Here is a 10,788-nt window from a genome sequence, read left to right on the forward strand (position 1 = left end):
GCATGTGCATGCATGCTTATGTGCAGTGTGGGTGTGTGTTTTCTTTCACTCTGTCTGCACTTCTTGCCGTGTATCATTGTCTTCTGTTGGGTCTGAAGGGAAGCTTTGCAGTAGAGGAGCTGCGAAACAAACAAGTACACACTACTGTACAACAGGTATGTGCAGAGAGCAGCATTTCATTTACATATGTATCATACTGATGATTTATTTAAGCATTAGATGATAAAGAAAATTCAGGTAGGTCTGGTTAATGGGTATTTTAATTGTAACCAAAACGAACAAAGTAAAAAAGTTTTAAATTAGATCTAAAAATATTTTTTCTCTAAGTTTTGCAGCTTCTCTGGAATAAAACATGACTGTATTCACGCTGCATAACAGCATGAGCACTATAAGTGTAATGCATGCCTGAGATGAAACCGAATGGGACTCTTTTTTAATGTTGAGCATGAATTTGAATAAGGCATCTGCCGTTTAAATATTGAATGAATCTAGGATATTCTGTAATTCTTCCATGTGCCGTCTTCCACCGCGGGGCCAAACTTATTTCATGGTTGCCAGATTGAGCCCTGTTAGAGCTGATGAGATTTTGGTTGCTCGAAAAAGAAGCTGCTGTACCTTCTGCAGCAGAGAGGCTGAAGTATGTGTGTAGTCTCATTGTGGCTGTTTATGTGTGTTATTGTGTGAGTGCGCATTACAGGGTCAGTGGGAGTTTATGTGTTCCATTGAATACAACAAGTTTTTGGTTAATTCTGCATCAAGTGATGAAACCAAAATCATCTCTGTGTCTGCGGTATTTCTGAGGCATATATTGTGTTGAAGGACAACGCTGGCGATTCTATATTTTTCTTATTGTCAACCATGAAAATACATCAATGTCTTAGTGTGTCTCTCAGTTCGAAGCCCATTGGTTCCTAATGAAGATGTAAATCTTTAAAAACTCAAATATATCGTTTCATCAGTAATTTCCTAAAACAGCTGCTCATTGTAGTTTTTTATCAAATAAACAGGAGGAAAAAGTGCAGTAGTTCGGGACTATTTTCAGTGGCAGATTAATCCACATGTGGGGCTTTAGGGCAGTGGTTCTCAACCTGGGGTCTGGCCCCCCTTTGGGGGGCGCCAAAGATCACCGGGGCTGCGCCAGGATTTGTCTGCTCTGAGGTTGTCAAAATTAGATTTGAAGATGTATAACTAAAATCATAATAACACATTTACTGGATAATTTATACAAGAGTCTGTATATAAATGTATTTAAAAAGATATATTTCTTTGCTACTTAGTAGCAAAATCTAATGAAATATTCTGCTTCCATATTTGTTGCCATTTAGCCTTTCAAAAACAACATTTTCACTGCGGTCAAAAGACTGTTTGCTCTCTCGCTTGACACACACACAGGGAGGCAACGCACCTGTATTAACGGGCCGGTTTAGCAGCAATCTTACAACCTAATTTACATTTTTTTTTTACAAATTACATTTATCTTACCACAATAACAAAAAATTCTATTTAAATTAATTAAGTCGTTAAAATAAAAAGATCATATTGCGTATCTGTATTCGCCAAGCGAATCCGTCAAGATGTAATCACTTTATTTCTGTTGACGAAACTGATGAGTTCTTTTCATTAAAGAAAGTTGATTTAATAAATAAAGACAATCACAATATGACATAATGCTCTGAAGTGTCCAAACTAAACTAATCATACAGATGGACAGTGTGTTACGCTGCAGAAGAGGTTTGAAAAGTTTGTATGGATGTTTTTAATCCATTCTAACCGACGTCCACGCGACTGCACAAACTGACTTTACCCACTCATTTCATACTTAAAAAAATGAGCTCTGAACTCATAAATATAAATGTCTTCTCCCCATCAGTTTACTGCCAGCAGGTCCAGCTCTCAAACATGTGACATTCATTTGAACCCAGTTGTATAGTCTACCAGAGCCTCTGTGTATTATTGGAGTTATCTATGCGTGCGTGTAATAAACATGAAATTGCTGAGGTAGTTTGTCCTCGGCATGTCTCTGCAGCTCTCCTCCAGTTTTCCAAGACTCTCTGTCAGTTTAGTTTTGTGCATCGTCTCTGTGACGGCTGCTTGGACTCGTTCCTTAATGTGAGCTGACTGCAGGAGTCGAGCGTTTAGCCTCGGGGCTTCTGCTCCTGTTCCACCCTCTGACACGCCTGGAAAACTAACAAGTTTGTTCTCACAAAACTTAGATTTCCTTTTTCTCTGCTTGATCAGGATTGATAGCCACAGCGGCGGCAAAGCCATACAAGGTTTAACCCGGTGCTGAGGAACAGTGTAATACCTGCAGCACGCTGACTCAGGCTGTACAGAGTATAGTTATAGACTAGAATAAAGAAACGTAACACAGAGGACATCATGCACTTCAAACACAGAGGAGGTGACTTCGAGAACCCAATAAAAGGAGCTTAGATACTGTACATGATTTAATTATATTAACGTATTGATTAAGTGAAAATAACTAAACAATCAAGCATATACTCGCCCTGCCTCTGAGTCATCTGACTTGATGAAGGCATGGTGTAATTGATGCCTACTATGGGTTCAATCATCATTAAACAAATGGTGGCAATTATTTCTGAAATCGATCAGTCAGTAGAACAGTCAATATTTATAAAGCACAGTTTCTGCAAAGTTGTGAGTCAAAAGTGCTCAACAAAAAATGTGTTGACATAAAAAAGGGTGTTGATGAATAAACACAGAAGGAAAAAACATATACGGATCAAACTCGACAAGCAAGTTGATTTAAAGTTAATTTAAAGTGCGTTACATGAGACATAAAGGTATTGAGTAAAGATATAAATGAGAGACCAGGCGATCTAAAAAGAGACATGTCAATGGGATTTAAAAAAAGAATAGAATAAAATACAAGATAAGAATAAGTTAAAATTGAATTACAAAGATGGATTCAAAAATAAATTGCAGTGCAAGATATGCATAAATAGTCCCGAATGTAATTAAATAAAAATCAGAGGAAAAAAAGAAAAGTTTAAAGTTTTGCATTTAATACAATTATGGTAATTTCTTCCAGATATGTGGTGCAATTAAAGCAATTAAAAACCAGGCTGAACACCAATAAAACAAAAAAAGGGATATTAAAGCTACTGTAAAAGTTTGGCGTGCCTTGGTAGCTGAATGGTTACAGTGCCCGCCATATAACCACGACACCCCAGGTTTGATTCCAGTCCACAAACGATCAGAAACCCAGATACCATTATATAGTATGTATACAGCGATATTAATAACCAGTTCTACCGAATATGATGAACCAGGATGGAGATGAATCTGTCAGAGTGTGTTTTTCTGCTCCATCAGTTGCTGGTCCGATCATGGCCCCCAAACTGAGCGTGCAGCTGCTGCTGTTACTGGCCGTGGCCACGGTAACGGTCGTGGCCCAGAGACGACGCCCGGCGTCGACGACCACCACCAACGACGAGTGGAACTTCAGGGATGGCTGTGAGCACCAAGATTACTCTCTGTTTACCCTGGGTCAAAGGTCAAGTTCAGGGCTCATCATGATGATGTCAGAGTTATAGAGGTGAAGGCAAAGCTGTCTGGCGATGTGTGGATGCCTCTTTGTTGTTAAGCTTTATCATCGGTCTCTGAAGGCAGATCAGTGGGAAGACAGTAGAGCTTTAGACCACCTGCCTGAGTGAGTGCTAAGAGTCAGGCTAAACTGAATCAAGAAGGTCACAGCTTATGTTTGAGGACGCCAGGTTGTCGAGCCAATCAAGTGAAGTGTATCACTCTTTCATTTCCCCTTGAGAACTTTATTCTATTTTTAAAATGATGTGATGCACCTCACTGTCTAGTTTGACTCAGGATGATACAATTGAAATTGACCAAAATGTGTTTCGTGTTGAGACGACCAAATCATCTTTTATTACCAGTTAGAGCAAGTCAGGACTCAATGACTCAGGTGAAAGTAGCTGTTAATCTTTAAACAGTCAGATCAAGCAGGAGACATGAATTCAGAGTTAACTTTCTGACTTTTGTGATTTCTTGACCCAGCTGAGAAGGTGAACATGCGCAATGTGGCCAACCTGACTCAGATCCTGGACAACTGGAGGTTCGACATCCTGACCCAGATGAGAGGACTTCTGCAGAACGACCACCAGTCTCTCCTCCCCGACTATGCCAGGTACGGAGGGAGAGGAGGAGGAGGTTATTAAACTGATGAGCTGTACATTTATATATTAATGCCACTCTCTATACTTCCTGGTTCACAATTACGTGGATTACATTGATTTGTGCTGACCATCACAAAAACATATGAAATTCGTGTTTATGTACACAAATTAATAGATTCAATTTCGTAATTATTTCTCAAACTGCTGTGCAACAGGGTTGGGTCGCTATGCTGCAGCTCACAGTTGTAATTTGGGTTTTCTGCAGTTCAAAAGATCAGTTTCAGTGAAGTTTGAAAAAAGCTTTTGGAGGGTTTCCGAGAACTAACATTAATACTGATGATTATGGATCTGAGAAGAGACTGAAGACTGAGTGAGAAGTCATATTAGTGTCAGTTAAGACGGGCTCACAGACAACCATCGTTGCTGTGTATAATATCCGACTTTTATTACACACCAACAACGGCTCAGTCTAAATATAATATATAGTTCATTGATGCAAGATATTTTTCGTTACAGCATTATAACTCATCACAGACTTATAATTTAAAATATATTCGAGCAAAATCCGTTGACTGTGAAGCAGAAACAGAAAAGGACAAAAACAGAAAAGAGAGCAAAATGAAAAAGAGAGGAGAAAAAGAAGCTACATACTGAGGCCAAAAGAAAAGAAAATAAGGCGGAAAACATCCCATATACATGGCTACTGCATCGCTGTTTATGTAACTGCTGGACCATAATGACTTCTGGTCATCTAAACTGTGGCGAGAGGCAGGAAACACCAGACTTCCTTTCTGGAAAACTCGAGCCCGGTTTTCTTTCACGCTGAATAACAGCACGTTTCTATTTTGACTTTTAAATTGCAGTTTCTAATGATGGCATCGGCCACAGAGCGGACTCAACTGACTCCCGACTTTAGTCTCAGCCTCAAGGACAAACCACATTCCTGTGGAGACTCTCAACTGTTTTATTTCACTCATGTGGAATACTCTGCTCATTCAAACACGCAGGAGGACAAAAGTTATTGAACTAAACTCAACACCACTGGTGGAAGAAGTATTCAGATCCTTTACTGTATTAAATGTACTAATACCATTCTGTGAAAATACTCTACTAAAAGTAAAAGTCCCGCATTCAAAACCTTCAAAAAGTATATAATCAGCAAAATGAACTTAAAGGTGCGGTGTGTAGGATTTTGGGAAATCTATTAACAGTTGTTCTGGGACCAAGAAGAATGGACGAACGAACGAACGAACGAACGAACGAACTAAAGAACGAACGAATGAACTAACGAACGAACGAAAGAAAGAAAGATAGAAAGAGCAAGCGAATGACAGAAAAGTCTAATGAACAAAGGAATGAACAGATGAGCAGACCACCTAACCTCTCTGTGTTCCTGTCCAGGATCCAGCCGCTGTCGGAGGCTCTAGATGACCTCTACAAGGAGTTCAACGCCCTCAAAGCTCACCTGGGCGACCTGACCGAGAAGTTCTCTGCCATAGAAACCTTCATCGACGAGGTCAAGACCGAACGCGCCACCAACCCGGCCCCGGCCCCAGTCCCGGCCGCTGTCCCCAGACAGACCGGGAGGAGGATGATTAAGAAGAAGGCCACTTCCTAAGCAGCCAATCATGTGCTTCTTCTGTCCTCATGTTTGCTTCTTCTTCTCAGGCTGTTTCTGACGCTGCTGAGGCTAATCCTCCTTTATTTTTTATCATGTTCTATACAATTCTGGTATCAAGGCACTCCCAATGTAAAACACAAAGATCAAGAATTAAAACACAATATAAGATTACAAATCTAAAATATACAGTTTGATGAAATATGCAATTCTAATCGACACATGTGCTGTGTCAGAAATCGCTCACTTTCAGTCCTCCCTATAAAACAGACACTGAGTGTGCAGTAAATTGACATTTCGGGCGCATTTTGGATGCATTGCATTGAGGGATTGTTAGTAGAAAGAGGTCCATGGACACATTGTACAATTTTTGAGGGCACTATAGTAAATACATTTCATTACAGACATTCAAATATTTGATATTTTATTTCAAAGATTTCCTGTTTGTTGTTGTTTACGTGCCTAGCGACAGATAAACTACACATGCTGAGTGATGTCTTCTGTCGTGTAGCACAGCTGAGTTGGTTAGAAAGCACCTGGTTGTGTTTGTTCTGGAGGCTTTTGAAACAAACATGCTTGTTGGTTTGGGTTTACTGCTGCGTTATATGAGCTTCAAATAAACTCACTTATTGCATTCATTCATTATTCTAGTAACTCTTTCTTCAGAGAACAGCTGAAGAAGATTAAATGTGTTTCAGTTTCAACATCACTTCCTGAGGTTTTGATCAATATCAGATTCACTGTGTGTTCAAAACAACCTTGCCAATTCTATGGTGACATATTATTGAACGCTTTATTGGTGATGTAGAGTTTCTTAATTGATTGATTTGAACTTTCAAATTTTATAGCAGTGAGGTTGATAGTTTTCTTTATCTCTTAAATTCCCCTAGGACGCCGGCGTCCTTGGCCGACATTACTGTTTTTCAGAGACAGAGAGATTTTAACATCACTGTATGAAATTACCTGTGGTGACCTTTAGGATAATCACAGCCTCATGAAACTTTACAACCACAAACTAGAGACCTAGGGCATTCAGAGGATGGATGGCTTTCCTAGGTAGATTGACAATAAGGGGATTTCTGAGTAGTAAAGAAATAAGAAGAAGGCCTGAGAATTGTTAAATATAAAGATTTGTGGGCATGAAATGTAATCTCTAAATATACTGCCAACCAAAAACTCTACATCATCCAAACTCACTGTATCTGGGTCTCTGAGCTGTGACCCAATTAGTATTACATCAGAGCCACTGAGAGAAATATCAGTAATCCCTTATATACTGTAACACACTGTGTGTAATCTGGTGTTGCTCTCAATTCTGACTCACTGCAGGAGAAGATGGCGGATCCCACAGAGAAGCATGAAGAGGAGGAGAAACAGGGTGAACGTTACAGGAAAAAGTGTCAGAGTGAGAGGTCATACTTTCATAAACATGCTATGAGGTAGTTTACAGGCAACATCTGTTATATTAAACAATAATCATTAAATTAACAGCAATAACACACTGAGACAAGGCTGAGGAGCGTAAAACTCGAGATGACGTCACTTAATTTAAGTACATTTACTCAAGTAGTTTTGTATTTGTACTTGAGTATTTCCATTTAATGTTACTTTATACTTCTGCTACATCTCAGAGGGAAATATTGTATTTTTTTACTCAGCTACATTTATTTGACATTTAAATAGTTACTAGCAGAAGACGGAAAATATTCAGATCTTTTACTTCAGTAAAAGTAGTAATACCACAACATAGAAATACTCTGTTACAAATAAAAGTATTGCAGTCAAAATCTTACTTAAGTAAAAGTACAGAAGTAATTTTAAAATCAGAATTAAAATATACTTAAAGTATCAAAACTAAAAGTACTCATTGTGCAGAATAATCTTTATTATATTATTGTATTATAATGGTTGATGCACTTAAGCTATAATAATACGTCAGCATTTTTTAGTTGATTATATTTTGTATTAATAAATAATAATAATAATAATATAAATAAATACATAGATTTAAAAATAAATATATAAGTAATGCAAAAAGGAATAAATAAAAAGTAAATGCAAAAATATATAAATAAATTTGAAATTTAATAAAAATAAATACATAAATAAATAAAAGGAAAAATTAAACAGAAGGGTTAATAAATAAGGGAATTAATACAAAGGTAAATAAATAAAGAAGCAAATTCAAACAGAAATATCAATATATGTCACACTTTGTGATGTTTTTATTGACGTCTGCTCCCAAACTAAACCCTGAAGTCCAGATTCTCTGCTGACTGTACAATAACTCATGATGAATACAACATGAAGACAGGTGGTGGAAAGAAAAAAAACTCCACTTTCACGCCATAATTCATCGTCGTCACACAGTGTTATTGGTTCTCCTCACTTGACCAGTTCATGAGTGGATTCTTCAACTGTCCTCCTCACATTTCTGTGTCAAAGGGGAACTCGGATCAATAACACATTTCATGCTTTCTGGTGTCGGTGACACGCTGCAGTGGTGGAGATACGACTGAAGAAGAACCGCTTTGCTTTTAGAAACTTTCATGTCTGGTATCTGATCTTCCGTGGTGGCGAAGGTGATTTTCTGATGCTGATTAAACTTATTTTCATCTTGTTTTCATCCCACACAAACCATGAAAACATTAACAGCTGTTAACACTGTTGACCTCTGACCCTTCATCGTCATATGTCACTGTATGTCACAAGGCTCTACCAATCACATGTTGCTATTGATTTTACAGTGCATCAGTCAAGGCCTTCTGATCCGGAGGTCAATGGGAGGCGTCACCTCCTCTTAATTAAGCCACCAGTCTAAACTCTACACATTTAGTTTCACATTGAATCAGCTGCTGGAGCAGGACAGTAAATGATGCTCTTAATAACAGATTTAAAGTAATTTGCAAAACTTGCTGCCATAAAGAGCCAACAAAGACTTGCTTTCTTTAAAAAGGATGAATCTGAAACGTTAGACGTGCCTTGTTAGCCGTCTTCCCTGGAAACGGATGAGAGGATGGACATCAGTTTTATCTTTGAGTGCAGTACAGAGATAATACGTTTAGTCTACTTTGTTGACAATAAGAAAAACACAGAATATAACCAGACTTATACTTTAATGGCAATTTGACCAGTACTTGTTTGAGACTTTCATTTGTAAAAAAGAAAAACAACAATTTGTGTTTGAGGAACAAATTTATTTCTACAGCTCAAAGCTCTCAGTTCATGTGCTCATTCTTCTTCAGGCACATGAAGTTCTTGTCCACAGCTGATGATGTATACGGTATTTAAAACACAGCATGCTTTCAGTCTTACCTGTCGGCCGGAAACGGGGAGATTGCATCATTTCTCCTGGAGCTGTTTGCATTTCCTGTAATCAAGAACCGACCCTTTGGCCGATAAAATAAACAGCTTTTTATTAGATAGAGTTTGATGGTGAGAGTTTTCTTGTGGTATGACTGAACAGAAAAAAACAGCCGGTGAAAGATGAGAGTGAGCTTTCATAAACTCGAGCAGGGGAATATTGCATTGGAGGTCGATTCGTCAGCTGCAGTGAGCGGAGTCCTCGGTGTGCAGGAGGATGTAATAGTCTCCACAGACATCTCTTTTTCTAATGTACTCTGAGGTTCTGAAAGGTTCAATTTGAGCAGCGTCTTACATGAATAAATTAAAGTCAGCACTCGGAGGGAAAAGGGGCAGATAGTTTTGTGTTCCTGTCTCTTCATGGTTTCTTCTGTGGACGTCTCGTGGATGTCTTCATACATTTCCTGTCGATCCTTCATCCTGTGTGATTCCTACAGTGAGAGGAAGTCAAACAGTTTGAGGGAGAGGATGCGGCAGCTCTTGGCTCGTGTTTGGACCACATTTAAATCAGAGTGTAAATCTCCAGCGGGAGGGATGTGACGCGCCGCCGCCCCTTCCCTTCCTTGCTTTATTTTAAGATCTTAATCTGTGTGAGTTGGAAGACACTTTATTAACTGTTTGCGGAGAGACTGTCCAACAATCTCTCCGTGCTGACTTAGTGACATCTCTGCTCTCCCAAATGCAACCAAAATGGGAGAAGTGACGTAAATAAACTAGATAAAACTATACTGTTTTTATCTGTGTTCTACTTATCCTTTCAACAGTGGAGTGTTGCACATGCTCAGTATTGATCAGGCACTTACAAGAAAATAGTGGCGTGTAAAGACAAAGTTTATGAGCTGAAGTGTCAGCGAGCATTTTAATTATCCTGGAAACAGGAGTTTAGTTAGGTGGCGTTAGAGGATGTGGGCAAAACTCCAGATTGTGGAGCATCCACCTGAATTTGCAGATGGATTGAAAAGTTGAGGTCATCTCACAGAGTCCTGGTAGCTCATCTGGTAGAGAAACTGTTCTAGTTGAAGGTTTTTTTTTCCTTCTGTCGACTCTCAGAGGACTGTTTCATAAAGGAGTCTGTTATTGTGAAAAGCCTTTGTTGAATGAGCCTCACAAACCGAACGAGGATCAGTGTGTTTTAGTTGTTGCCTCCGTCCCTTCAACCACGTCTCTGGCATGGCTAAAAAGTATTATCAACCAGGACCGCTCTGATCATTTGTATGCGAGTGATTCTTTTCTCTAACCTTTTCTAAGGTTAGTTCCTCTGAGATTTAAAGTCTCTTCTCTGGAGTTTCTTCTTTTCCAGCTCTCTGATGTCATTTACTGCAACTTTAGAAGCAGCAGCTGTTCAGCATCAAAGGAAGCAGCGGTCGGCTTCGTTTGCATTCGCTGCAGTCAGACGGAGTCTCACTGAGGAAGAAATGTTTCCCACACACTGGTCATTCAGTACTCCATCAATCTGGTCATGGAGGATCTAGTCAATGTTTACTCAATGTTACAGTTTTTTTTTGTTCCTTTTAATATAAAAGTTTATACTTTATACTTTATGAAGTTACTAAAGTCTCCTCAGCTCTGCGCAGACATCAACATCCTGCTGTGATTTCATTATCCATCAGGTGCAGATCAGTTCTCTTTATTGTCTGAATTCACTAAGTCAAGGAC

General features: G+C 39.0%; 1 protein-coding gene across 1 annotated transcript; it reads left to right on the plus strand.

Moving 5' to 3' along the window:
- LOC141781618 (uncharacterized) lies at nucleotides 1-6,411 on the plus strand. The gene is made up of 4 exons (XM_074657458.1): nucleotides 1-155; nucleotides 3,337-3,477; nucleotides 4,033-4,162; nucleotides 5,553-6,411. Exons 2-4 carry the CDS (start codon nucleotides 3,351-3,353, stop codon nucleotides 5,767-5,769), a joined length of 474 nt encoding a protein of 157 aa, XP_074513559.1. The 5' UTR covers nucleotides 1-155; nucleotides 3,337-3,350; the 3' UTR covers nucleotides 5,770-6,411.
- The last annotated feature ends 4,377 nt before the right edge of the window (nucleotides 6,412-10,788 follow it).

Source organism: Sebastes fasciatus, chromosome 13 (genome assembly GCF_043250625.1).
Source record: "Sebastes fasciatus isolate fSebFas1 chromosome 13, fSebFas1.pri, whole genome shotgun sequence".
Taxonomy (NCBI): Eukaryota; Metazoa; Chordata; class Actinopteri; order Perciformes; family Sebastidae; genus Sebastes; species Sebastes fasciatus.